This window comes from Staurois parvus, unplaced genomic scaffold (assembly GCF_062004578.1).
Source record: "Staurois parvus isolate SC_StPar_1 unplaced genomic scaffold, SC_StPar_1.0 ptg003958l, whole genome shotgun sequence".
Lineage (NCBI taxonomy): Eukaryota > Metazoa > Chordata > Amphibia > Anura > Ranidae > Staurois > Staurois parvus.
Window position 1 is genome coordinate 2,802 of NW_028321753.1, and position 27,318 is coordinate 30,119.

Genomic DNA, 27,318 nt, shown 5'->3' on the forward strand with positions numbered 1-27,318 from the left:
TATAGCAAAGGATGACATGATTTTATTTCTAAAAAACAATTGATCATAGTGCACACAGCAAAATAAACGTCAGGGTTGGCCTGGAGAGCATTAGGGTCAACCCGGAGAACGTCAGGGTTGGCCCGGAGAACGTCAGGGTTGGCCCGGAGAACGTCAGGGTTGGCCCGGAGAAAGTAAGGGTTGGCCCAGAGAAAGCCAGGGTTGGCCCAGAGAGCGTCAGGGTTGGCACCGAGAACGTCAGGGTTGGCACTGAGAACATCAAGGTTAGCTTGGAGAACGTCAGGCTTGGCCCAGAGAGCGTCAGGGTTGGCCCGGAGAACATCAGGGTTGGCCTGGAGATTGTCAGGGTTAGAATGCAGAACGTCAGGGTTGGCCCGGAGATCGTCAGGGTTGGCCCGGAGAACGTCAGGGTTGGCCCGGAGAACGTCAGGGTTGGCCCAAAGAAAGCCAGGGTTGGCCCGGAGAGCGTCAGGGTTGGCACTGAGAACATCAAGGTTAGCTTGGAGAACGTCAGGCTTGGCCCAGAGAGCGTCAGGGTTGGCCCGGAGAGCGTCAGGGTTGGCCCGGAGAACGTCAGGGTTGGCCCGGAGAAAGTCAGGGTTGGCCCGGAGAGCGTCAGGGTTGGCCCGGAGAAAGTCAGGGTTGGCCCGGAGAGCGTCAGGGTTGGCCCGGAGAGCGTCAGGGTTGGCCCGGAGAACATCAGGGTTGGCCTGGAGATTGTCAGGGTTAGAATGCAGAACGTCAGGGTTGGCCCGGAGATCGTCAGGGTTGGCCCGCAGTGCACCATACTCGAAACAGGGATATGGCTTCTCCCAATGTGAACTTTGCTGTCTTATGAGTCAATTGGTGGTCGGGGGAGGGGGGGGGGATTTCCCACATCGACAATTGATCATAGTGCACACAGCAAAATAAACGTCAGGGATGGCTTGGAGAACATCAGGGTTGACCCCGAGAACATCAGGGTTGACCCCGAGAACGTCAGGGTTGGAATGCAGAACGTCATGGTTGGCCGGGAGAACATCAGGGTTGGCCCGGAGAACGTCAAGGTTGGCCCCGAGAACGTCAGGGTTGGCCGGAGAACGTCAGGGTTGGCCGGAGAACGTCAGGGTTGGCCCCGAGAACGTCAGGGTTGGCCCGGAGAACGTCAAGGTTGGCCCCGAGAACGTCAGGGTTGGCCCTGAGAACGTCAGGGTTGGCCCGGAGAACGTCAGGGTTGGCCCGGAGATCGTCAGGGTTGGCTTGGAGAACGTCAAGGTTGGCCCCGAGAACGTCAGGGTTGGCCCGGAGAACGTCAGGGTTGGCCCGGAGAACGTCAGGGTTGGCCTGGAGAACGTCAGGGTTGGAATGCAGAACGTCAGGGTTGGACAGGAGAACGTCAGGGTTGGCCCGGAGAACGTCAGGGTTGGCCCGGAGAACATCAGAGTTGGCCCGGAGAACATCAAGGTTGGCCCGGAGAACGTCAAGGTTGGCCCGGAGAACGTCAGGGTTAGAATGCAGAACGTCAAGGTTGGCCCAGAGAAAGTCAGGGTTGGCCCGGAGAACGTCAGGGTTGGCCCGGAGAACGTCAAGGTTGGCCCAGAGAGCGTCAGGGTTAGAATGCAGAACGTCAAGGTTGGCCCAGAGAAAGTCAGGGTTGGCCCGGAGAACGTCAGGGTTGGCCCGGAGAACATCAGGGTTGGCCCGGAGAACGTCAAGGTTGGCCCAGAGAAAGTCGAGGTTGGCCCGGAGAACGTCAGGGTTGGCCCGGAGAACATCAGGGTTGGCCCGGAGAACGTCAAGGTTGGCCCAGAGAAAGTCGAGGTTGGCCCGGAGAACGTCAGGGTTGGCCCGGAGAACGTCAGGGTTGGCCCGGAGAACATCAGGGTTGGCCCGGAGAACGTCAAGGTTGGCCCAGAGAAAGTCGAGGTTGGCCCGGAGAACGTCAGGGTTGGCCCGGAGAACATCAGGGTTGGCCCGGAGAACATCAGGGTTGGCCCGGAGAACGTCAAGGTTGGCCCAGAGAAAGTCGGGGTTGGCCCGGAGAACGTCAGGGTTGGCCTTGAGAACGTCAGAGTTGGCCCGGAGAACGTCAGGTTTGGCCTGCAGTGCACAATACTCAAAACAGGGATATGGCTTCTCCCAATGTGAACTTTGCAGTCTTATGAGTCAATTGGTGGTCGGGGGAGTGGGGGGGGGGGATTTCCCACATCCAGAACTGAATATGTCTGATCTCTGAGACTTAGTTCTGATAATAGCTAGTTTATTGGAAGCTCATTTTCCAGATTTGGGGCAAATATATGGCTGTCCCCCAAGTGAAGTTTGCTATGGGCTATGAGATGTGATTTCTGTGAGAAACGTTTCCCGCACTCCGAGCAGAAATATGGCCTCTCTCCCGTGTGAACTCTCTCATGTTTGATAAGAGAAGACCGCTGAGAAAACCGTTTGCTGCAACCTGAACAGGGATATGGCTTTTCCCCGGTATGAATCCTTTCGTGTACGATGACGGCCGATTTGTGGGAAAAACATTTCCCGCACTCGGAACAGGCGTAAGGCTTCTTTCCCGTGTGGACCGTTTCATGTCTGATCAGAGCCGATCTCTGTGAAAAAGACCTCCCGCACAGGGAACAGGAATAAGGTCTCTCTCCCGTGTGAACCCTTTCATGGGTGACAAGATCCAGTCTCTGGTTAAAGCTCTTCCCGCACTCTGCACAGGCATAGCGCTTCTCCCCAGTGTGAAGCCTTTTATGGGCACTAAGGGACGATGTGTGGTTGAAACACTTCCCGCAACTAGAGCAGGAGAATGGTTTTTCCCCCGTGTGGATTCGGTTGTGTGCAACGAGAGAAGATTTTTGAGGAAAACACTTTCCGCACTCTGAACAGACATGCGGCTTCTTTTGTTTATGAACACGTCTGTGGAGGGCAAGAGCCGTGTCACTGGAGAAACATTTCCCACACTCAAAACAAAGATTAGACGTCTCCTGGCCGTGAACCTTTGCATGTGCGATAAAATCCGACTTCTGCAAGAAATTTTTCCCGCACACTGAGCAGGGATAGGGCTTCTCCCCGCAGTGAACTTTTTCATGGGCGGTCAGGCTTGATTTGTGGAAGAAACGTTTCCCACACATGGAACAGGCATAGGGCTTCTCCCCGCAGTGAACTCTTCTGTGGCTGATGAGATACGACTTGTCGGAGAATTGCTTGCCGCATTCCGAGCACGAGTAGGGCTTCTCCCCCGTGTGAATCCGTTTATGTACAGCGAGGGTCCATTTTTGTAGAAAACCTTTCCCGCACACTGGACAGGGATACGGCCTTTCCCCCGTGTGGCCTTTTTCGTGTATGTTCAGAGATGCCACGTTAAAGAAGCATTTGCCGCACTTGAAACACGCATAGGACTTCTCCTGTGCATGAAGCCTTTCATGTAAAAGGAGGGACGACTTGTAGAAACAACATTTCCCGCACTTGGAACAGGAATACCGTTTTGACCCCGTGTGAATCCTTCCATGCTTGTCGAGGGATGACTTCTGGGAGAAACGTTTCCCGCACACCGAGCAGGTATAGGGCTTCACCCCCGTGTGAGTCCTTTCATGTACAATGAGGGCCCATTTATTTAGAAAACGTTTCCCGCACTCTGAGCAGGAGAAGGGCTTCTCCCCCGTGTGGACTCTCTTGTGTAAGATCAGGGTTGACTTGTAGGGAAAACTTTTCCCGCACTCTGAACACGAATACAGGTTTGCGGCGTGACCTCTTTCATGTTCGATGAGAGACCTTTTGTATAAATAACGTTTCCCACACTTAGAACAGGAATACGGCTTCTCCCCCGTGTGGACCCTTCCGTGTCTGGTGAGAGCCGCTTCCTGGGAGAAACACTTACCGCACTCTGAACACGCATGCGACTTCTTACCGCATTCAGAACAGGAGTTCGGGTTCTTCCCACATTCAGGACAGGAGTGCGACTTTTTTATGGCGTGAACTCTTCTGTGCAGGACGAGATAGGAGTTTTGAGAAAAACATTTCCCGCACTCGGGGCAGGAATAGGGCTTCTCCGCCGCGTGGACCCTATTGTGTTTTAGGAGAGACGACTTCTTGGAGAAACATTTCCCGCACTCGGGACAGGAATAGGGCTTCCCCACCGCGTGGATTCTCTCATGTGTGAGGACATCTGATTGGTGAGAAAAGCATTTGCTACATTTGGAACATGAATACGGCCCTTCCCCCGCCTTAGTGTTCATTGAGACGAGCTCTGCAGGGGAACCTTCAACCCAATTGGCCAAAGGGAGAGTCTCACCTCCTCCACCGGTGGGATGGGTGGTAGGGGGGGTGTGATTGGGGAAATAGTCCCCGTGTGTGGAGGGATCACATGAGAGATCTTCATGGAGACATCTCAGATTGAGGTTTGGTGGGATGGGATCTTCTAAAGGATCACAGGGGTGGTCATCACTCCTCATTCCTGCATCTGAAGAGGCAACGGAAGGTTCCTCGGTGTCATTCTTCATATGTTGTCCATCTGGGGGATACAGAACATGAAGAGGATCACAAAGTCTACTATTCTATTAGGGTCGGGGGCCCCAAACTGCGGCCCTTTGCTTGCCTTTATCAGGACCTTGGGGCACTATTCCTCCCACTGACACCAGTGATGGGGCACTTTTCCTCCCACTGACACCAATGATGGGGCACTATTCCTCCCACTGACACCAATGATGGGGCACTATTCCTCCCCCTGACACCAATGATGGGGCACTATTCCTCCCCCTGACACCAATGATGGGGCACTATTCCTCCCACTGACACCAATGATGGGGCACTATTCCTCCCACTGACACCAATGATGGGGCACTATTCCTCCCACTGACACCAATGATGGGGCACTATTCCTCCCACTGACACCAATGATGGGGCACTATTCCTCCCACTGACACCAATGATGGGGCACTATTCCTTCCACTGACACCAATGATGGGGCACTATTCCTTCCACTGACACCAATGATGGGGCACTATTCCTCCCACTGACACCAATGATGGGGCACTATTCCTCCCACTGACACCAATGATGGGACACTATTCCTCCCACTGACACCAATGATGGGGCACTATTCCTCCACTGATACCAATGATGGGGCACTATTCCTCCCACTGACACCAATGATGGGGCACTATTCCTCCCACTGACACCAATGATGGGGCACTATTCCTCCCACTGACACCAATGATGGGGCACTATTCCTCCCACTGACACCAATGATGGGGCGCTATTCCTCCTACTGACACCAATGATGGGGCGCTATTCCTCCCACTGATACCAATGATGGGGCGCTATTCCTCCCACTGACACCAATGATGGGGCGCTATTCCTCCCACTGACACCAATGATGGGGCGCTATTCCTCCCACTGACACCAATGATGGGGCGCTATTCCTCCCACTAATACCAATGATGGGGCGCTATTCCTCCCACTGACACCAATGACGGGGCGCTATTCCTCCCACTGACACCAACGACGGGGCGCTATTCCTCCCACTGACACCAACGACGGGGCACTATTCCTCCCACTGACACCAACGACGGGGCACTATTCCTCCCACTGACACCAACGACGGGGCACTATTCCTCCCACTGACACAAACGACGGGGCACTATTCCTCCCACTGACACCAACGACGGGGCACTATTCCTCCCACTGACACCAACGACGGGGCACTATTCCTCCCACTGACACCAACGACGGGGCACTATTCCTCCCACTGACACCAATGATGGGGCACTATTCCTCCCACTGACACCAACGACGGGGCACTATTCCTCCCACTGACACCAACGACGGAGCACTATTCCTCACACTGACACCAACGACGGGGCACTATTCCTCCCACTGACACCAATGACGGGGCACTATTCCTCCCACTGACACCAATGACGGGGCACTATTCCTCCCACTGACACCAGCGATGGGACACTATTCCTTTCACTGACACCAGCGATGTGGTGCTATTCCTCCCACTGACACCAGCGATGGGGCGCTATTTCTCCCACTGACACCGGACATGAGACACTATTTCTCCCACTGACACCAGCGATGGGGCGCTATTTCTCCCACTGACACCAGCGATGGGGTGCTATTCCTTCTATTGACACCAGCGATGGGGCGCTATTCCTTCCACTGACACCAACGACGGGGCACTATTCCTCCCACTGACACCAGCGATGGGACACTATTCCTTTCACTGACACCAGCGATGGGACACTATTCCTTTCACTGACACCAGCGATGGGACACTATTCCTTTCACTGACACCAGCGATGGGACACTATTCCTTTCACTGACACCAGCGATGGGGTGCTATTCCTTCTATTGACACCAGCGATGGGGCGCTATTTCTTCCACTGACACCAGCGATGGGGCGCTATTCCTCCCACTGATCGCTAGTGCGAATGTATTCTTATCCACCTTTCTGATCTAAATTGCCCACCCCACACCGGAGTAGGTCGGCTACAACCGGCTTTAATATTCAATTCCTCCATCCAAAATATTTCTTAATACAGCTTGCTCAGTGAGCCCTCAAAAACATATGAAAGGCCATCTTGTGACTCGAAATGCTCAGGACATATAAAGACCTATGAGGGCCCAGTACACCGGCGTGGCCAGGTCCAAGAATGGAAACATTGGAGCAGACCATGGTTGTTGTACACAATGTACATTTCTCAAATGAATGTAATTACTTGCTGCCCCCAATCCCTATGGTAATGTTACTCAGCACTTGCAGAGGTAAGGTTCAGGCAGAACCCAGTTACATGAAATTAGGCCACCGGCCCAACCAGTTGTGGCCGGGAAATTTCCCATCTGGAAGCTACCAAGAGGACTGTATGCTGGTGACATCATCAACTTCATATGACCACTTGGCCATATTTGGTCAATGACAGTATCCAAACCTGACCACTTGGCCAAATTTAGTCAATGACCGTGTCCAAACCTGACCACTTGGCCAAATTTAGTCAATGACCGTGTCCAGACCTGACCACTTGGCCAAATTTAGTCAATGACCGTGCCCCAACCTGACCACTTGGCCAAATTTAGTCAATGACCGTGCCCCAACCTGACCACTTGGCCAAATTTAGTCAATGACCGTGCCCCAACCTGACCACTTGGCCAAATTTAGTCAATGACCGTGTCCAAACCTGACCACTTGGCCAAATTTAGTCAATGACCGTGTCCCAACCTGACCACTTGGCGATATTTAGTCAATGACCGTGTCCCAACCTGACCACTTGGCGATATTTAGTCAATGACCGTGTCCCAACCTGACCACTTGGCCAAATTTAGTCAATGACCGTGTCCCAACCTGACCACTTGGCCATATTTAGTCAATGACCGTGTCCAAACCTGACCACTTGGCCAAATTTAGTCAATGACCGTGTCCAAACCTGACCACTTGGCCATATTTGGTCACTGACAGTATCCAATCCTGACCACTTGGCCATATTTGGTCAATGACAGTGTCCAAACCTGACCACGGGGTCATATTAGGTCAATGTAGTCACCGGTATCTCAATCCAGGGGCGTATTTGCCGTGAGGCCAACAAGGCATTCGTCTTGTATGTTCACTGCTAGCTGCCAGCCCCCCACTGTATGACCACTGTCTCTATTGGTTTTATCTTGGTTCAATAAAGTGGATTGTTTGGAGTGCAGGCGATCGGATGTCCTTAGTTCTCAAGGCATTTGCCTTGGGCGGCATCTTTCAGGGGGGCGGCGGCGCCTACCGGAAGAAGGGACGATGGTTCTCCTGCAGACTGGATGGTGAGTCTCTCTCTTTCTCTGGGGGAGGGGGTTGCGGTGGTGTACAGAGGTCGCAGGTGGAAGGGACTGGTGGACGGTGGTCAGGCTGAGGCTGGTGCCCGGGGTGTGATCCCTCTCCTCCAATGTGATGAGGCTGCTGGTTGGTGCCTCGCCCTAGCCCCTCCTGGAGGTGCACCGATCATTGGTATGAGGCAGACTCCTGAAGACACCGGGACTGGTGCAGGAAGCCGGGGGGGCGAAGAGGAACAATCCGGGATACATGTACACCCCAGGGCAGCACCTTCCCCGTCCGGGGGGAAAAAATCAGGGACCACCACGGGAGGAGAGCCACTGTCCAGAGGAGTCTGCCCGATCTCCAGGGTGGGGGAATACTGGCTCCCGGAGATTCCTTCCACCCGTACATGGCCATGGACAGCCACTGCACCCGCTGCCTCCATTGGTTTGGAGTCCCCAGGAGAGTGGGGGGGCTGCAGATTTTTTGCGTTGCCTAGGGCAACACAAAATCCGAATACACTCCTGTCTCCACCCCCTTATCACGTGTGGCTGAAGTGAATTTCCCAGCTGCAGCGGATCGGATATTTTATTAAACATCTTTCCATTAATAGCCCCCAGCTGACAACATGGAAGGTCTCAAACCGCCACTAATGGCTAAAAAAACCCAACAATCAAAACGGTTCCTGATCATGTGACTGCTGCATCCATTATGACACTGCGGTCACATTCAGGCTTCAATATGAAATGAAGACAGATGACATCAGCCGACACTGCAGCAGTCTGAAGGGGTAAAGTGTTTGTTTAATACTGCAATTGTCAGATACAATTACAGTATTTTCCAGCCCAAGCCTTTCCTGGCACCTTTTGTGTAACAATCAGTTTTTTTTTTTGGCTAGAAAATGACTTGGAACCCCCAAACATTATACACTCAGCCGCCTCTTTATGACGTCCACCTGTTCAATGGCTTGGTAAAACAAATTGCTAATCAGCCAATCACATGAGAGCAACTCAATGCATTTAGGCATCTAGACGTGGTGAAGACGACTTGCTGAACTTCAAACCGAGCATCAGAATGGGGAAGAAAGGGGATTTAAGTGACTTTGAACGTGGCATGGTTGTTGGTGCCAGACGGGCTGGTCTGAGTATTTCAGAAACTGCTGATCTCCTGGGATTTTCACATACAACCATCTCTAGGGTTTACAGAGAATGGTCCGAAAAAGAGAAAATATCCCGTGAGTGGCAGTTGTGTGGAGGAAAACGCCTTGTTGAGGTTCACACACAACCATCTCTAGGGAAGTCTCGAGACTCAGACCAGGCAACGTCTCTCCAATCTTCTATTGTCCAATGTTGGAAGATGCTGTGTGAATTGTAGCTTCCGTTTCATGTTCTTAGCTCTCAAGAGTGGCACCCGGTGTGGTCTGCTGCTGCTGTAGCCCATCTGCTTCAAGGTTGGACATGTTGTGCATTCAGAGATGGTATTCTGCATATTTTGGTTGTAACGAGTGGTTATTAGAGTTCCTGTTGCCTTTATATCATCTCCAACCAGTCTGCCCATTCTCCTCTGACCTTTCTTCCATACAACTGCAGCTCACTGGATAATTTCTCTTTTTCGGACCATTTTCTGTAAACTCTAGAGATGGTTGTGTGTGAAAATCCCAGGAGATCAGCAGTTTTTGAAATACTCTGACCAGCCCGTCTGGCACCAACAACCATGCCACGTTCAAAGTCACTTAAATCCCCTTTCTTCCCCATTCTGATGCTCAGTTTGAACTTCAGCAAGTCGTCTTCACCACGTCTAGCTGCCTAAATGCATTGAGTTGCTGCCATGTGATTGGCTGATTAGCAATTTGTGGTACCAAGCTATTGAACAGGTGGACCTAATAAAGTGGCCGCCGAGTGTGTATTTTTTAAAGCAAAAGGCATTAGAGAATAAATAGTTTTTTGCTATTTTTTTACATCATGCAGTGTTTGCGCAGCGGTTTTTCGATCGCAAATTTTTGGAAAAAAACACTTTTTTAAACTTTAACCATTAGCCGCCCGGCCAATGGCCGTTTGGCGGCTTGAAATGCGCTCCTAAATTCCGGGTGCACGCCATTTGGCGTGCTCACGCACATACGCAGTTTGCGGCACAGCAGAGCGGCGCAGCAGCGGGATCTGTCACGGGCCGTGCACCTCGGACATGGCCGATGACAGATCCGAGTACCGGCTCCCGTAGCTGGTACCATGTGACCTGCTGTGACCAATCACAGCAGGTCACATGATAGTTGTATACAATGGATGGCTTCATTCATGATGCCATCCATTGTATACTAGTGCCTAGCTGTGAATGGTCACAGCAGGTCACATGCACATGTCATGTGATTAGCTGTGACCAAATCACAGCTAAGCACAAAAAAAAAAAAAAAAAAAAAAGCTGAATGAATCGATTTCATTCAGCTAAATGCTTGCTTATAGCAAAGTAATTCTTTGCTATAAGCAAACTGTGTATAACAAAAAAAAAAAAAAATACTGATCACTCCCCCAAAGTAGTACAGTGTTACTATGGTAACATTGTACTACTTTGGTCATAGTAAAATATGAAAAAAAAATCTTTAAAAAAATGTAATAAAAAATTAAATATAATAAAAAAAAAAAAAATATATATATATATATTTTTTTTTCATACTGTCACCAGTCAGTGTCCATGTTCACCGCCATGCCAGTTATATGATGACGCTGTACTGCACTGGTGACAGTATGTAAAAAAAAAAAAATAGTGAAAATAATTTTTTTACTTTTTTCATTTTCCGAAAAATTATGACAAAAAAATACAACTTCAAAAAACTCGCCATGCCTCTTATGAAGTACGTCGGACTGTCTACTCTGCAAAAAGGGGTCATTTGGGGGATATCTGTACTACTCTGACATTTGGGGGATATCTGTACTATTCTGACATTTGGGGGATATCTGTACTGTCCTGACATTTGGGGGATATCTGTACTGTTCTGACATTTGGGGGATATCTGTACTGTTCTGACATTTGGGGGATATCTGTACTATTCTGACATTTGGGGGATATCTGTACTATTCTGACATTTGGGGGATATCTGTACTGTCCTGACATTTGGGGGATGTCTGTACTGTCCTGACATTTGGGGGATATCTGTACTGTTCTGACATTTGGGGGATATCTGTACTGTTCTGACATTTGGGGGATGTCTGTACTGTCCTGACATTTGGGGGATATCTGTACTGTCCTGACATTTGGGGGATATCTGTACTGTCCTGACATTTGGGGGGATATCTGTACTGTCCTGACATTTGGGGGATATCTGTACTGTCCTGACATTTGGGGGATATCTGTACCGTCCTGACATTTGTGGGATATCTGTACTGTCCTGACATTTGGGGGATATCTGTACTGTTCTGACATTCTTGGACCTCAAGAAATTAGATTGGCTGTCAGTACTTCAGGATTGATCAATTTTCAGATCTATACCATAGTTTGTGAACTCTATAACTTTCCTACAAACTAAAAAATACATCCTAATTTGGGTTATTTTCACCAAAGACATGGAGCAGAATACATCTCGGCCTAAATTTATGAAGAACAATTATTTATTTGTAAACTTTTATAACAGAAACAAAGAAAAATGTGTTTTTTTTTCAAAATTTTTGGTCTTTTTTTGTTAATTTAGCAAAAAATAAAAACCCCAGCGGTGATTAAATACCACCAAAAGAAAGCTCAAGTTGTGTGAAGAAAATGATAAAATTTTAGTTTGGGTACAGTGTTGTATGACCGCGCAATTGTCATTCAAAGTGTGAGAGCGCTGAAACCTGAAAAATGGCCTGGGCAGGAAGGGGGAAAATCACACGGTATTGAAATGGTTAATGTAAAAAAATAACCCCCCCCCCCCCCCCCACAATACATAACCACATTTTTTGTAAAATATAAAAGATGATGTTCCGCCGAGTAAGTAGACACCTAACATGTCACGCTATAAATTTGCACCCATCCGCGCGATGGCGACAAACGGCGTAAATGTTCTAATCCATAGGCGATGCTTTGAAAAAAATCTACAGGTGACATTAGATACACAGGAGGAGGTTTGGTGAGAGAATTACTGCGCATGATATGACATTCGCTGAGATACCTCACACGCGTGGGTCGATCGCTGTTTGTGTGTGTGCGGGACTGACGCGAGAGTTGGCCTTTACACGCAAGGATGGGGGGGGGGGCAGGAGGTCCCGTTGAGGGCACAGAAGGCGGCTGGAGGGGGGATGTCCCCTTCCGATGCTTGTAACAGCGATTGAGTAGCTAGTTAGCCACTCCGATTGCTGTTACATGCAACACTGTACCCAAATTAATTTTTTACCATTTTTTTGAGACACATAAAGCTTTATTTTGGTGGTATTTATTCACCGCTGGGATTTTTATTTTTTTTGCTATGTAAATGAATAAGTCCAAAAATTTTGAAAAAAAAGTGTTTTTTTAATAAAATTTTGCAAATAAATAATATTTCATCACAAATCTTGGCCAAAATTTATTCCGTTTAGTAAAAAAAAAAAATCCAAATTAGTTTATAACCAAAAATTATAATTTTTAAACATTTTTTTTTTAATTTTTATTTTATTTTTTTATATTATTATTTTTTATTTTTATTTTTTTTTTACATACTGTCACCCTAGCAGTACAGTGTCACCATGGTGACACTGCACTACTTGTGGGGGTTGATGAAGATTTTTTTTTTTCACACTGATTGCTTTTACACCCATATAGGATGTAAAAGCAATCATTTCTTCTTCTCTCTGTCTGCATTCCTGCACTCATTGAGAAGTACTGAGTGAGCTGTGATTTATCACAGCTTGTCACATGGTACAAGGCTGCTGTGAATAGCCTTGTACCATGTGACCTCTGTGATCATTCACAGATTTCACACGTAGTAAGCAATGATGTCACAAGTGACATCTTGCTTACTACTTTGCATGTGATCACTGATTGGCCAATCAGTGATCACATGATCGGGACCTCGTACAGAGGTCCCGTCCGACGATCGGTGTTTCACTGTGTTCGGAGGACACAGCGGGCACCGGATCGTGGTGCTGAGCGCTCCCAGGGAGCGCGCACAAGCAGGGTGTGGGGAGGCCGTTTATGAACGGCCAACCGACCCTGCAGTGCCACCGTCCGGCCGTTTATATGCAACGGCCGGTCGGGAAGTGGTTAATACAAGTGTGACACGAGTCACTTTGGATGGGGGGCCCATGGAACACAGCTCACTCTAGAGAGGTGGGGAGACCCGTCTCAGCTCCCCATATCCCTCTTATGTGTAAGTCACCCTGCGCCTGTTAGAGGTACAGGATGATCTGTCATAATATTGGGGTGGGGGGGGTTGTTGATTGTTTTATGTGGTTGCATCCCATTGTTCTGTTGTGTGTCTTGCTTGGGAGCAAACTATTATGGGATGTATGTGTTTGTGTATTGGCTTGGTGGGGGGTGTTTCCAGCAGCCCTCCTGATGGGACTGTCTGCTGGTGTGTCTCTTGTTTCTGGGTGTGGATTGCCCCGCCCTGTGTCATTATGCAGGGAGGGGGGGGGTTGTGTGGTTATGCAGGGAGGGGGGGTTGTGTCATTAAGCAGGGAGGGGGGGTTGTGTCATTATGCAGGGAGGGGGGGTTGTGTCATTATGCAGGGAGGGGGGGTTGTGTCATTATGCAGGGGGGGGGGTTGTGTCATTATGCAGGGAGGGGGGGTTGTTCCCTTGAACGTATATATCTTGTATCTGTGTTAAAATAAACTAGTCTACTTCCTGGTTTTCCTTCAAGACTGGTGGCGTCTAGTCTTGTGTGGTCAGCGGTGGTGTCTGTGTATTCGGACGGGGAAGGGGGAGTCTAACGGAAGTACCCAAGCGCAGTCGGGTCCGGTTCCATTACAAGGTTTCAGGAGATAAAAGGAAGAAAAGTTTATGCAGCCACCACATCGAAGGGCTTGCAGACCCCAATATATGAAATTTGGGTTTCTTGGTTTAGATAGGCTCCATTGTCTCCTCTTACCCAGTGATGGGAAGGTCTGCTGGTCCTCCACCATGGCATCCTTGTAGAGATCCTTGTGTCCCTCCATATACTCCCACTCCTCCATGGAGAAATAGACGGCGACGTCCTGACACCTGATGGGAACCTGACACACACAATGATACAGTCACCATCCAGACATACCGCTTTTGAGGTATGAAAGAAAGAACGTCGGAGTTATTACGCACAGCAACCATCAACGTTCACCTCTGATTTTAAATATGGTGAACAACTCCTGTTTTCTTTTGATTCGTTAGTGAATCGATCCCACTGTCCCGTAATTCTCAGGACCCCTCACCTCTCCAGTGAGAATTTCAGTGATCTTGTTGATGACTTCTAAAACCATCCCGTTGTTCCTCGATGGTATCAGGCAAGGAGGAGGCTCCATGATGGTTCTATGGTTCCTGCTCCATCCTACTGAGACACGGGATTGGCTGCCAAGTGCCATGTGGTTGCCAGAGGTCTTCTTCTCTATTGTGGTCTCCTGTGTATTAAGAGATAGATCCATCTTACTGTAATGAGACATGTTAGAATCCATGTAACTGCTAAACATTTAGGAGCCTCTTTAGTAAGTGTACCTACAGTATCTCCCAGAAGTGAGTCCACCCCTCCCCCGGACTGTATACAATGTATATATATATACATACAGTATCTCCCAGAAGTGAGTCCACCCCTCACGTTGTATATCTTTGATTCCATCTTTTCATGTGACAACACTGAAGAAATGACACTTTGCTACAATGTAACGTAGTCAGTGTACTGCTTGTATAACATATAAATTTGCTGTCCCCTCTAAATGCCTCAACACACCGCCATTAATGTCTAAACCGCTGGTAACAAAAGTGAGTCCACCCCTAAGTGACAAGGTCCAAATTGGGCCCAAAGTGCAATATTTTGTGTGGCCGCCATTATTTTCCAGCAGTGCCTTAACCCTCTTGGGCATGGAGGTCACCAGAGCTTCACAGGTTGCCACTGGAGTCCTCTTCCACTCCTCCATGACAACATCACGGAGCTGGTGGATGTTAGAGACCTTGCGCTCCTCCACCTTCCGTCTTCCACTCCTCCATGATGACATCACGGAGCTGGTGGATGTTAGAGACTTTGCGCTCCTCCACCTTCCATTTGAGGAGGCCCCACAGATGCTCAATAGGGTTTAGGTCTGGACATGCTTGGCCAGTCCATCACCTTTACCCTCAGCTTCTTTAGCAAGGCAGTGGTGGTCTTGGAGGTGTGTTTGGGGTCGTTATCATGTTGGAATACTGCCCTGCGGCCCAGTCTCTGAAGGGAGGGGATCATGCTCTGCTTCAGTATGTCACAGTACATGTTGGCATTCATGGTTCCCTCAATGAACTGTAGCCCCCCAGTGCCGGCAGCACTCATGCAGCCCCGGATCATGACACTCCCACCACCATGGGGCCCCAGACCATGACACTCCCACCACCATGCAGCCCCAGACCATGACACTCCCACCACCATGCAGCCCCAGACCATGACACTCCCACCACCATGCTTGACTGTAGGCAAGACACACTTGTCTTTGTACTCCTCACCTGGTTGCCGCCACACACGCCTGACACCATCTGAACCCAATCAGTTGATGTTGGTGTCATCAGACCACAGGAGACGGTTCCAGTAATCCATATCCTTAGGCTGCTTGTCTTCAGCAAACTGTTTGCAGGTTTCTTGTGCATCATCTTTAGAAGAGGCTTCCTTCTGAGATGACAGCCATGCCCCCCCACCCCTTCACCCTCTGCAGCAATGCTGGCAGCACTCATACGTCTATTTCCCAAAGACAACCTCTGGATATGACGCTGAGCACGTGCACTCAACTTCTTTGGTGGACCATGGCGAGGCCTGTTCTGAGTGGAACCTGACCTGTTAAACCGCTGTATGGTCTTGGCCACCGTGCTGCAGCTCAGTTTCAGGGTCTTGGCAATCTTCTTATAGCCTCGGCCATCTTCATGTAGAGCAACAATTCTTTTTTTCAGATCTTCAGAGTTCTTTGCCATGAGGTGCCATGTTGAACTTCCAGTGACCAGTATGAAAGCGTGAGAGCGATAACACCAAATGTAACCCACCCGCTCCCCATTCACACCTGAGACCTTGTAACACCAACAAGTCACATGACACCGGGGAGGGAACATGGCTAATTGGGCCCAATTTGGACCTTGTCACTTAGGGGTGGAGTCACTTTTGTTGCCGGCGGTTTATACATTAATGGCGGAGTGTTGAGTTATTTTGAGGGGACAGCAAATTTCCATGTTATACAAACTGTACACTGACTACGTCACATTGTAGCAAAGTGTCATTTCTTTAGTGTTGTCACATGAAACGAGAGAATCAAATATTTACACAAATGTGAGGGGGGGGGGGGGGCACTTCTGTTGAGATAGTGTACAACACTATCTAGCAGACCATGGTCCAGACCTGGACCAATTGCCAGCCGCGGTTTCCTCAGAGCTGCAGTGCATAGAAATAAAGTAAATGTGATTGTGACACATCAATAAAGTTGAAAGAGAAAAAAAAAGACACGTTGTCAAGCAAGCCTCCCAGAATCCCCTTCACCTCTCCGGTCAGCTCTGTGTTTTAAATCGGTAAATATACACTCACTGACCACTTTATTGGGTGCGCGTGTTCAATCGCTCGGGAACACAAATTGCTAATCAGCCAATCACATGGCAGCAACTCAATGCATTTAGGCATCTAGACGTGGTGAAGACGACTTGCTGACGGCAAACTGAGCATCACAATGGGGAAGAAAGGAGATTTAGGTGACTTTGAATGTGGCATGGTTGTTGGTGTCAGACGGGCTTGTCTGAGTATTTCAGACACTGCTGATCTCCTGGGATTTTCCCACACAACCATCTCCGGGGTTTACAGAGAATGGTCCGAAAAGAGAAAATATCCAGTGAGCGGCAGTTGTGTGGAGGAAAATGCCTTGTTGGTGTCAGAGGAGAATGGGCAGACTGGTTGGAGATGAGAGAAAGGCAACAGGAACTCAAATAACCACTCGTTACATCCAAGGTATGCAGAATACCATCTCTGAATGCCCAACCTTGAAGCAGATGGGCTACAGCAGCAATAGATCACACCGGGTGTCACTCCTGTCAGCTAAGAACAGGAAACGAAGGCTACAATTCGCACAGGATCACCAAAATTGGACAATAGAAGATTGGAAGAATGTTGCCTGGTCTGATGAGTCTGGATTTCAGTTGCGACATTCAGATGGTAGGGTCAGAATTTGGGGTAAACATGAAAGCATGGATCCATCCTGCCTTGTATCAATGGTTCAGGCTGGTGGTGGTGGTGTCATGGTGTGGTGGATCCATCCTGCCTTGTATCAATGATTCAGGCTGGTGGTGGCGGTGTCATGGTGTGGTGGATCCATCCTGCCTCGTATCAATGGTTCAGGCTGGTTGTGGTGGTGTCATGGTGTGGAGGATCCATCCTGCCTTGTATCAATGGTTCAGTCTGGTGGCGGTGTCATGGTGTGGTGGATCCATCCTGCCTTGTATCAACGGTTCAGGCTGCTGCTGGTGGTGTCATGGTGTGATGGATCCATCCTGCCTTGTATCAATGGTTCAGGCTGGTGGTGGTGTCATGGTGTGGGGTATCCATCCTGGCTTGTATCAATGGTTCAGGCTGGTGGTGGTGTCATGGTGTGGTGGATCCATCCTGCCTTGTATCAACGGTTCCGGCTGGTGGTGGTGGTGTCATGGTGTGGGGGGGATTTTCTTGGCTCTAGCAAGGTAGACCTAATAAAGTGGCCAGTGAGTGTAAAAAATTATGTCTAGTAACACTCCCACAAAACTCCTCACCTCATTGGTCAATTCAGTGTTTTATTCGTGTAGATAACAGTGAGGTCATAAGATGTACACAGAAATCTCCCCACCTCTCTGACCAGGTCTGTTTTGTATTAATAGGGAAAAAAAAAGTCATGTCATGTGGCCCTCCTAGAATGTGTTGCCTATTAATGTTGTGTTTGTACCTTTGGTATGTTCCTCTGTTCCCACTCCCGTTTGATGCTATTTAGTACATTGCGTAGCCAGACACTCCCTACCTCGCCGTGTGGTACAGTCAGTTTCACTTTCCACTGTGGATCAACTTCTGTGTCTTATTGAAGAGTTAGACTGCTTGTGGATTGTGTCAAGCCAGCAAGTGGCCATACCATTTACACAAACAGCATCTGGCGGTAAGTCATTGCATATATCACCATTCAAAACAGAATATAGGATCCTCTTCACTAAGAATGATGTCATGTGACCCCTCCCAGAGTCCCCCTCACCTCTCCAGTCAGAAGGCAGATGATCTCCAAGAAGAGGTTTGGTACTTTTTCATCTAACTTAAATTTCTTCTTTCCCGTCTTTCTATAGTTGCAGTTCTGCTGGTCCTCCACCATGACGTCTTTGTAGAGATCCTTGTGTCCCTCCATATACTCCCACTCCTCCATGGAGAAATAGACGGCGACGTCCTGACAACGGAGAGGAACCTGACACACACAATGATACAGTCACCATCCAGATATACAGCTTCTGATCCCGGACGATGCCCCAGAATTCCCGGCACCGCTCACCTCCCAATAGTTCCTGCCACCGCTCACCTCCCCTAGTTCCCGACACCGCTCACCTCTCTTAGTTCCCGCCACCGCTCACCTCCCATAGTTCCCGACACCGCTCACCTCCCTTAGTTCCCGACACCGCTCACCTCCCTTAGTTCCCGACACCGCTCACCTCCCCTAGTTCCCGCCACCGCTCACCTCCCATAGTCCCCGCCACCGCTCACCTCCCATAGTCCCCGCCACCGCTCACCTCCCATAGTCCCCGCCACCGCTCACCTCCCATAGTCCCCGCCACCGCTCACCTCCCATAGTCCCCGCCACCGCTCACCTCCCATAGTCCCCGCCACCGCTCACCTCCCATAGTCCCCGCCACCGCTCACCCCCCTTAGTCCCCGCCTCCGCTCCCCTCCCTTAGTCCCCGACACCGCTCACCTCCCTTAGTTCCCGACACCGCTCACCTCCCTTAGTTCCCGACACCGCTCCCCTCCCTTAGTTCCCGACACCGCTCACCTCCCTTAGTTCCCGACACCGCTCACCTCCCTTAGTCCCCGACACCGCTCCCCTCTCTTAGTTCCCGACACCGCTCCCCATCCTTAGTTCCTGACACCGCTCCCCATCCTTAGTTCCCGACACCGCTCCCCATCCTTAGTTCCCGACACCGCTCACCTCCCTTAGTTCTCGACACCGCTCCCCTCCCTTAGTTCCCGACACCGCTCCCCATCCTTAGTTCCCGACACCGCTCCCCATCCTTAGTTCCCGACACCGCTCCCCATCCTTAGTTCCCGACACCGCTCACCTCCCTTAGTTCCCGACACCGCTACCCTCCCTTAGTTCCCGACACCGCTACCCTCCCTTAGTTCCCGACACCGCTCCCCATCCTTAGTTCCCAACACCGCTCCCCATCCTTAGTTCCCAACACCGCTCCCCATCCTTAGTTCCCGACACCGCTCCCCTGCCTTAGTTCCTGACACCGCTCCCCATCCTTAGTTCCCGCCACCACTCACCTCCCAATAGTTCCTGCCACCACTCACCTCCCTTAGTTCCCGCCACCGGCCCCTCCCTTTGTTCACGCCACCGCTCACCTCTCCTGTCAGAAGCTCAGTGATCTTGTTGACGACCTCCAGAATCTTCTTCTCGTTGTTCCTCTTTGGTATCAGGCAGTGGGGTGGAGGCTCCATGATGGTTCTCTGGGTCCTGCTCCACTCTTCTGAGACACGGGAATGGCTGCCGCGTGTCACAGGATCGTCAGATGTCTTCTTTAATATCACAAACTCCTATAAAATGAGAGGTGGATGCATGTTACAAGAACGCAAGAAGTTCTTAAAGGGAAGGTATGGTGAAGTTCAAGTCAGTGCTGTGTTGAGGGCAATTTTCTTTGGAAGGCTGGTGGACCGGATATTAGGAGTAGATAAAAGGTCACTCTAACTATCTGCACATCAAACCAGGAGCTTGTGACCTCTTCTTATACCAGGACAGGTTTGTCCAGCGCCCAGTGCAAGGATGCAGAACTGCACCCCCCTCCATGCTGTAGACTGGGTGTACCACCTTGTGCCCATTCTTTGCCCCTTGCTTGGCATGGAGTGTGCACTGTCCATGCATGGCCAACTTATGGTTTTCTTGCGGCAGAACATGTACGTGTCAACTGTGGGAAGATGGGGTGGAGGGTGTGACAGAAGTAAAGGTCATGGAAGACAAGAATCTCCAGCCCTCTAGTTGCTAGCCACCGATCTGGAGTTTGCATTTGGTGAGGGGGCGTCCTCCCCTACCACTGTGCCCTGGGCGGCTTCCCCTCCTGCCCACCCCTTGTCCCGGCCCTGCTTCTTAGACACAGATTGGGCGAGGAATCCACTGCTGGGAAGTCAGTCTTGAGCGTAGAATGGACGCATGACTCCCTACTTTCTGAGATGAAAATTATGGGATGGGTATAGAGGAGTGGCCAGTACAAGGGTTCATATCACTCAGGAGACTATCTGAAAAGGTTTATGGATCCTCAGGGACCACCAATGCAGTTCAGGGAAAATGCCTCCCCCTGCTGGAGCAGTGGATGTAATTAAAACCAAGCTATAGGAGACCTACTGGGGCTTGATAAAGGCTATCAAACCATTTTCGCAAGTTCCAACTGCCGGCACACAACTGCAACCATTCCGGCAGATTGTCATCTACTGAACGTTCTCCATGTCACCATCAAAGAGGAAACAGCCCAGAATCATTAACAGTGTCCATTTACACTGCCCCTCTGCTGGGCATTAGCCCCTCTGAAAGAGGACCCATTCCAGATGGGCCTCCACCAATCCCGAGTCTCGCTTCCATTAGTCCAGCGCTACCATACACATAAATATCGGAACCTGAGATACCTGACACCTTTCACCACAAAGTATGGCCCATGAAGAAATAATACGCAACAAATGATGAGCTAAGCATTACTTCTCACCTCTATGTTTCCTTTATATTGGCTTTTCAAAGTAAAAAAATACAATCATTCAGAGCGGGGGTCTCCAAACTTTTTAAACGAAGGGCCAGTTTACGGTTCTTTAGGCTTGGGGGGCCGGACTGTGCCCAATGGGAGTTAAAAAGAGCCCCACTTGTAGTAAACAATGCCCCATCCTTGGTTTTACCGGGAGGAATGGTGCCCCATTGTTGGCTTTCAAGGGAAGAATAGTGCCCCGTCACTGTCGTCTCTTGGGGAAATAGTGCTCCATGGTTGGTGTCCGTGGGAGCAATGGTCCCCCATCTTTGGTGTCTGTGGGAGCAATGGTCCCCCATCATTGGTGTCTGTGGGAGCAATGGTCCCCCATTACTGGTGTCAGTGGGAGCAATGGTCCCCCAATACTGGTGTCAGTGGGAGCAATGGTCCCCCATTACTGGTGTCAGTGGGAGCAATGGTCCCCCATTACTGGTGTCAGTGGGAGCAATGGTCCCCCAATACTGGTGTCAGTGGAAGGAATGGTCTCCCATTATTGGTGTCAGTGGAAGGAAGGGTCCCTCATTATTGGTGTCTGTAGGAGCAATGGTCCCCCATTATTTGTGTCAGTGGATGGAAGGGCGCCCCAATACTGGTGTCTGTGGGAGCAATGGTCCCCCATCTTTGGTGCCTGTGGGAGGAATGGTCCATCATTATTGGTGTCAGTGGATGGAAGGGTGCCCCAATATTGGTGTCTGTGGGAGCAATGGTCCCCCATCTTTGGTGTCTGTGGGAGCAATGGTCCCCCATTATTGGTGTCTGTGGGAGCAATGGTCCCCCATTATTGATGTCTGTGGAAGGAATGGTCCCCCATTATTGATGTCTGTGGAAGGAATGGTCCCCCATTATTGGTGTCAGTGGGAAGAAGGGTCCCCCATTATTGGTGTTAGTGGGAGGAATGGTCCCTCATTACTGGTGTCTGTAGGAGGAATGGTCCCCCATTATTGGTGTCAGTGGTGGGAATGGTCCCCCAATACTGGTGTCGATGGATGGAAGGGTGCCCCAATACTGGTGTCTGAGGGAGCAATGGTCCCCCATCTTTGGTGTCTGTAGGAGGAATTGTCCCCCATTATCGGTGTCAGTGGATGGAAGGGTGCCCCAATACTGGTGTCTGTGGGAGCAATGGTCCCCCATCTTTGGTGTCTGTGGGAGGAATGGTCTCCCATTATTGGTGTCTGTGGGAGAGGAATGGTCCATCATTATTGGTATCAGTGGATGGAAGGGTGCCCCAATATTGGTGTCTGTGGGAGCAATGGAACCCCATCTTTGGTGTCTGTGGGATGAATGGTCCCCCATTATTGGTGTCTGTGGGAGGGTGGTCCCCCATTATTGGTGTCTTTGGAAGGGTGGTCCCCCATTATTGGTGTCTGTGGAAGGGTGGTCCCCCATTATTGGTGTCAATGGATGGATGGGTGCCCCAATACTGGTGTCTGTGGGAGCAATGGTCCCCCATCTTTGGTGTCTGTGGGAGGAATGGTCCATCATTATTGGTGTCAGTGGATGGAAGGGTGCCCCAATACTGGTGTCTGTGGGAGCAATGGTCCCCCATCTTTGGTGTCTGTGGGAGCAATGGTCCCCCATCATTGGTGTCTGTGGGAGCAATGGTCCCCCATCATTGGTGTCTGTGGGAGGAAGGGTGCCCCAATATTGGTGTCTGTGGGAGGAAGGGTTCCCCAATATTGGTGTCTGTGGGAGGAAGGGTGCCCCAAGGGCCAGATAAAGGCAAGCTAAGGGCCACAGTTGGGAGAGCACTGATTTAGAGGCCATACATGATATCAGAAAGAGGAACGAGGGATTGGGTCCAGATAAGGGATAGTTCCTTCAAATAAGGCACGTGTGGAGCTATGGGTGTGCCAATGGGGTTTAGATGTTCCCCAGGAGTGACTCTTCCACACAAACGTCATCCTATCACTCCGCATGAAAGCCAGGGAAGGGGCATTGTTAGGGGGAGGGGCCAAGCAGAAGCAACCTAAAGGATTCCTTAAACACATTTATGTCAGGAGGAGCACAGTGACAGTGCATTGGTCTCCATGCTGCAGCTCCCAGGCCGTTTGCAGCCCATTGCTGGCAAGCTCTCTGACATCAATGATGGACACTATTCCTCCCACTGACACCAATGATGGAGCGCTATTCCTCCCACTGACACCAATGATGGAGCGCTATTCCTCCCACTGACACCAATGATGGGGCGCTATTCCTCCCACTGACACCAATGATGGAGCGCTATTCCTCCCACTGACACCAATGATGGGGCACTATTCCTCCCACTGATACCAATGATGGGGCACTATTCCTCCCACTGACACCAATGATGGGGCACTATTCCTCCCACTGACACCAATGATGGGGCACTATTCCTCCCACTGACACCAATGATGGGGCACTATTCCTCCCACTGACACCAATGATGGGGCACTATTCCTCCCACTGACACCAATGATGGGGCGCTATTCCTCCCACTGACACCAATGATGGGGCGCTATTCCTCCCACTGACACCAATGATGGGGCGCTATTCCTCCCACTGACACCAATGATGGGGCGCTATTCCTCCCACTGACACCAATGATGGGGCGCTATTCCTCCCACTGACACCAATGATGGGGCACTATTCCTCCCACTGACACCAATGATGGGGCACTATTCCTCCCACTGACACCAATGATGGGGCACTATTCCTCCCACTGACACCAATGATGGGGCGCTATTCCTCCCACTGACACCAATGATGGGGCACTATTCCTCCCACTGATACCAATGATGGGACACTATTCCTCCCACTGACACCGATGATGGGGCACTATTCCTCCCACTGACACCAATGATGGGGCACTATTCCTCCCACTGACACCAATGATGGGGCACTATTCCTCCCACTGACACCAATGATGGGGCACTATTCCTCCCACTGATACCAATGATGGGTCACTATTCCTCCCACTGATACCAATGATGGGGCACTATTCCTCCCAATGACACCAATGATGGGGCATCAATGGCCTGAGACTGTGGGGATTGTTATACTCCCACTGGCCCCCCCTAAAGTCTGAATCATTCATATACAATCCTGTATCAAGCCTCCATAGGTTGGTCCAGTATGCGATTCTTGCTTTTCTCGATTTTTTGGCCCCAAAACTGCATCTCTGAGCTCCGGAAATTGCCTTGTACCTCAAAGCAGAGAGAAGGAATGGAGCTGCACAGACGCCTTGTCCAACCAAGAAGGGACTGGTCCTGGTTATGGGGGGGGGGGTTGTTGGGAATCATTTACTGGGAATTCCCAGAAGTCACCTCTTCCTCCAGCAGGTGCAGGACCTCCATGGTGAGTCCCAGTATCTCCTCCATCGTCCTTCCCCCTCCTCCTCGCCCGTTGTCGGAGAGCAGCCTGGGCACAGGGATGACGCTCCTCACCGAAGATCGACCTAGACGAGTGGAAGTCATTCATCAGTGGCCGCACACATGCGGTTTAACCCCTTCCCGTCCTCCTGGAGATGGCGCTGCATGTATGACCAACTATGTATGTGCTGAGAGCCGTGCCACATACATGATACCCGCCCAACTATGTACAGTTGTGTTGAAAATACTAGCCGTCAGACATCACTAACCGGATCAATCCCTGTTTTTGGTGGAAATGATATTTCTACATGGCAAATAATTTCCTAGCCGGTGTAGTAGAGTCATAGAAATCCAACAGACCCCACAGTCATGACATGCATGCTGCTGATTCTGTGTCATTGAATCACTCATTGAAAGGGGCGTGTTCACAATAATGGCAGGATTGCACATTTTTCTTCATAAATCTTGGCCAAAATATATCTTTTTAGTAAAAAAAAAAAACCAAAAAGTATAATTTTTTAAAAAGATTTTTACATTTTTTTTTTTTTTTATATTATTTGGTTTTTTTTTCTACATACTGTCACCCTAGCAGTAGTATCACCATGGTAACACTGTACTACTTGTGGGGGGTGATGAAGATTTTTTTTTTTATTTTTTACACTGATTGCTTTTACACCCATAAAGGCTGTAAGAGGAATCATTTCTCCTTCTCTCTGGCTGCATTCCTGCAGCCATTGGGAAATACTGTGAGAGCTGTGATTGGTCACAGCTTGTCACATGGTACAAGGCTGTTGTGAATGGTCCTGTACCATGTGACCTCTGTGATCATTCACAGATTTCACATGTAGTAAGCAATGATGTCAGAAGTGACATCTTGCTTACTACTCTTCATGTGATCACTGATTGGCCAATCAGTGATCACATGATCAGGACCTCGCATAGAGGTCCCGTACAGCGATCGGATCGCGGTGCTTTGCGCTCAAGCAGGGAGTGGAGAGGCTGTTTATAAACGTCCACCCGCCCCTGCACTGCCACGGTCCAGTCATTTACATACAACAGCTGCATGGGAAGGGGTTAACACGTGCGATTTGCTGCAGCGAGATTTCTAAAGTAGTTCTTGCGTGATTTTTTTCTGCAGTTTTGTTGCGATTTCACATACATAGAATAGAAATCGTGCCGCAAATTGCAAGAAATTATTGAAAATCTTCGCAATAAATTCTTCAGAAATCGCACCGGAAATCGTGCTGAAATCTCACACAAGTCGCAGAGGTGTGACCGGTGACTTAGTCTCAATTCGCAATACTACAATCTGAAATTTGCGCGACTTGCAGGGCGACTTTTCCAGGCGACTTGAGTACTACTTTGAAGCAACTCTGAAGCGAATTTCAGGGAATGCTGGGTCATCTTCCTGTCATGTCGGATACAAATCGCATCAATACAGACGAGGATCCAACTTGGGTCTATGGGCACAAGTCGGGTAGAAGTCGCCCTGAAGGAGCACGGGGACCTTTCCTAAAGTCGGAGCGACTTCAGGAGTGATAATTAAGGCGGCTCCCGTTGACTAACATGGGATTTCACAGGTCATGTGACTTGGGGGTCTCATAAGTCGCAGCGGTGTGAACGGAGCCTTGTTGTCAGAGGTTAGCTGAACAAGCTGAAGGGAGAAGCTGATTGGCCGTCATGCCCAGCTGCACCGGATTCTGAGAGCTCAAGTTTTAGGGCCGTTCACACTCCATGCGTTTCAGTTGCCTTTTTTCTGCAAAACGCACAGAAAGTCGGTGATCTGGTTGTCAGTGTCATCACATCAGTGCTTGCAGTTCCGGTGCGTTCCGGGTGCAGGAAAAAAAAGTAGAACAGGCAGCATTTTTCCTGCACAGAATTGTACTGGAAGGCGGTAAGATGCACCAAAAACGCACCGGAACACACGTCTCTATTTAAACTGAAGAAAAAGAGAAAAGGGGAAAATGAACCAAAACACAATCAAAACACACCGGAACGCACCAAAAACACACCGGAACGCACCAAAAACACACCGGAACGCACCAAAAACACAGCAACAATCACACCAATCACAGCGACAACCACACTGACTTACCGGCTCACAATGGCTCCATGATAGAGAATTGTGTGCAGATCTGTGCAGCAGTCAGAGGTTCCCCTCCCCCAGGTCAGGGAGGAGGAGGCAGAGCAGGATGACGTCCCAGCATGGAGGCTGCTGGAGAGGAAGCTGCTGATTCTTCATCCTGGATGTCACCCTCCCCTCCCCCCCTCACAGGGAAGGAAAGGCGTTCAGCCGCAGATGTCGGAGACACAACCTGAGGGTGCAACTAACAGCCTCCAACTCCTCACACTGCGATTCCGCAAGTCGCTGGAAATGTGGACACAGCGACCCCTCCCCCGACTTCTCCATCAAGATCAATCATCTCCAGCCTCCGCAACATCTCCAACCAATTAAATCTCTGCCAATCCCTCCACTGGCCTCCATTCAGTGTCCTCCACCCCTCTCTGCCAATCCCTCCTCTGGCCTCCACTCAGTGTCCTCCACCCCTCTCTGCCAATCCCTCCACTGGCCTCCACTCAGTGTCCTCCACCCCTCTCTGCCAATCCCTCCACCGGCCTCCATTCAGTGTCCTCCACCCCTCTCTGCCAATCCCTCCACTGGCCTCCACTCAGTGTCCTCCACCCCTCTCTGCCAATCCCTCCACCGGCCTCCATTCAGTGTCCTCCATCCCTCTCTGCCAATCCCTCCACTGGCCTCCACTCAGTGTCCTCCACCCCTCTCTGCCAATCCCTCCACCGGCCTCCATTCAGTGTCCTCCACCCCCCTCTGCCAATCCCTCCACTGGCCTCCACTCAGTGTCCTCCACCCCCCTCTGCCAATCCCTCCACCGGCCTCCATTCAGTGTCCTCCACCCCTCTCTGCCAATCCCTCCACTGGCCTCCACTCAATGTTCTCCACCCCTCTCTGCCAATCCCTCCACCGGCCTCCATTCAGTGTCCTCCACCCCTCTCTGCCAATCCCTCCACTGGCCTCCACTCAATGTTCTCCACCCCTCTCTGCCAATCCCTCCACTGGCCTCCACTCAGTGTCCTCCACCCCTCTCTGCCAATCCCTCCACCCCTCTCTGCCAATCCCTCCACTGGCTTCCACTCACT

The 27,318-nt window shown here is 50.3% G+C and overlaps 1 protein-coding gene across 1 annotated transcript; it reads right to left on the reverse strand.

Moving 5' to 3' along the window:
* LOC149427191 (uncharacterized) lies at positions 1 to 26,713 on the reverse strand. The gene is made up of 7 exons (XM_089668203.1): positions 26,258 to 26,713; positions 24,118 to 24,248; positions 19,452 to 19,643; positions 18,097 to 18,300; positions 14,110 to 14,295; positions 13,794 to 13,917; positions 1 to 4,483 (listed from the first exon to the last, which is right to left on the reverse strand). Exons 2-7 carry the CDS (start codon positions 24,169 to 24,171, stop codon positions 2,235 to 2,237), a joined length of 3,009 nt encoding a protein of 1,002 aa, XP_089524329.1. The 5' UTR covers positions 24,172 to 24,248; positions 26,258 to 26,713; the 3' UTR covers positions 1 to 2,234.
* Between the last annotated feature and the right edge of the window lie 605 nt (positions 26,714 to 27,318).

Excerpts from the sequence above, each read along its gene's own strand:
- LOC149427191 (XM_089668203.1), bottom strand. The coding sequence starts at position 24,171 with ATGGAGGAGATACTGGGACTCACCATGGAGGTCCTGCACCTGCTGGAG. Across the intron at positions 19,644-24,117 it reads TGCACCTGCTGGAGGAAGAG|GAGTTTGTGATATTAAAGAA; the intron begins GTGACTTCTGGG and ends CTCATTTTATAG. Across the intron at positions 13,918-14,109 it reads CTGAAATTCTCACTGGAGAG|GTTCCCATCAGGTGTCAGGA; the intron begins GTGAGGGGTCCT and ends TGTGTGTGTCAG.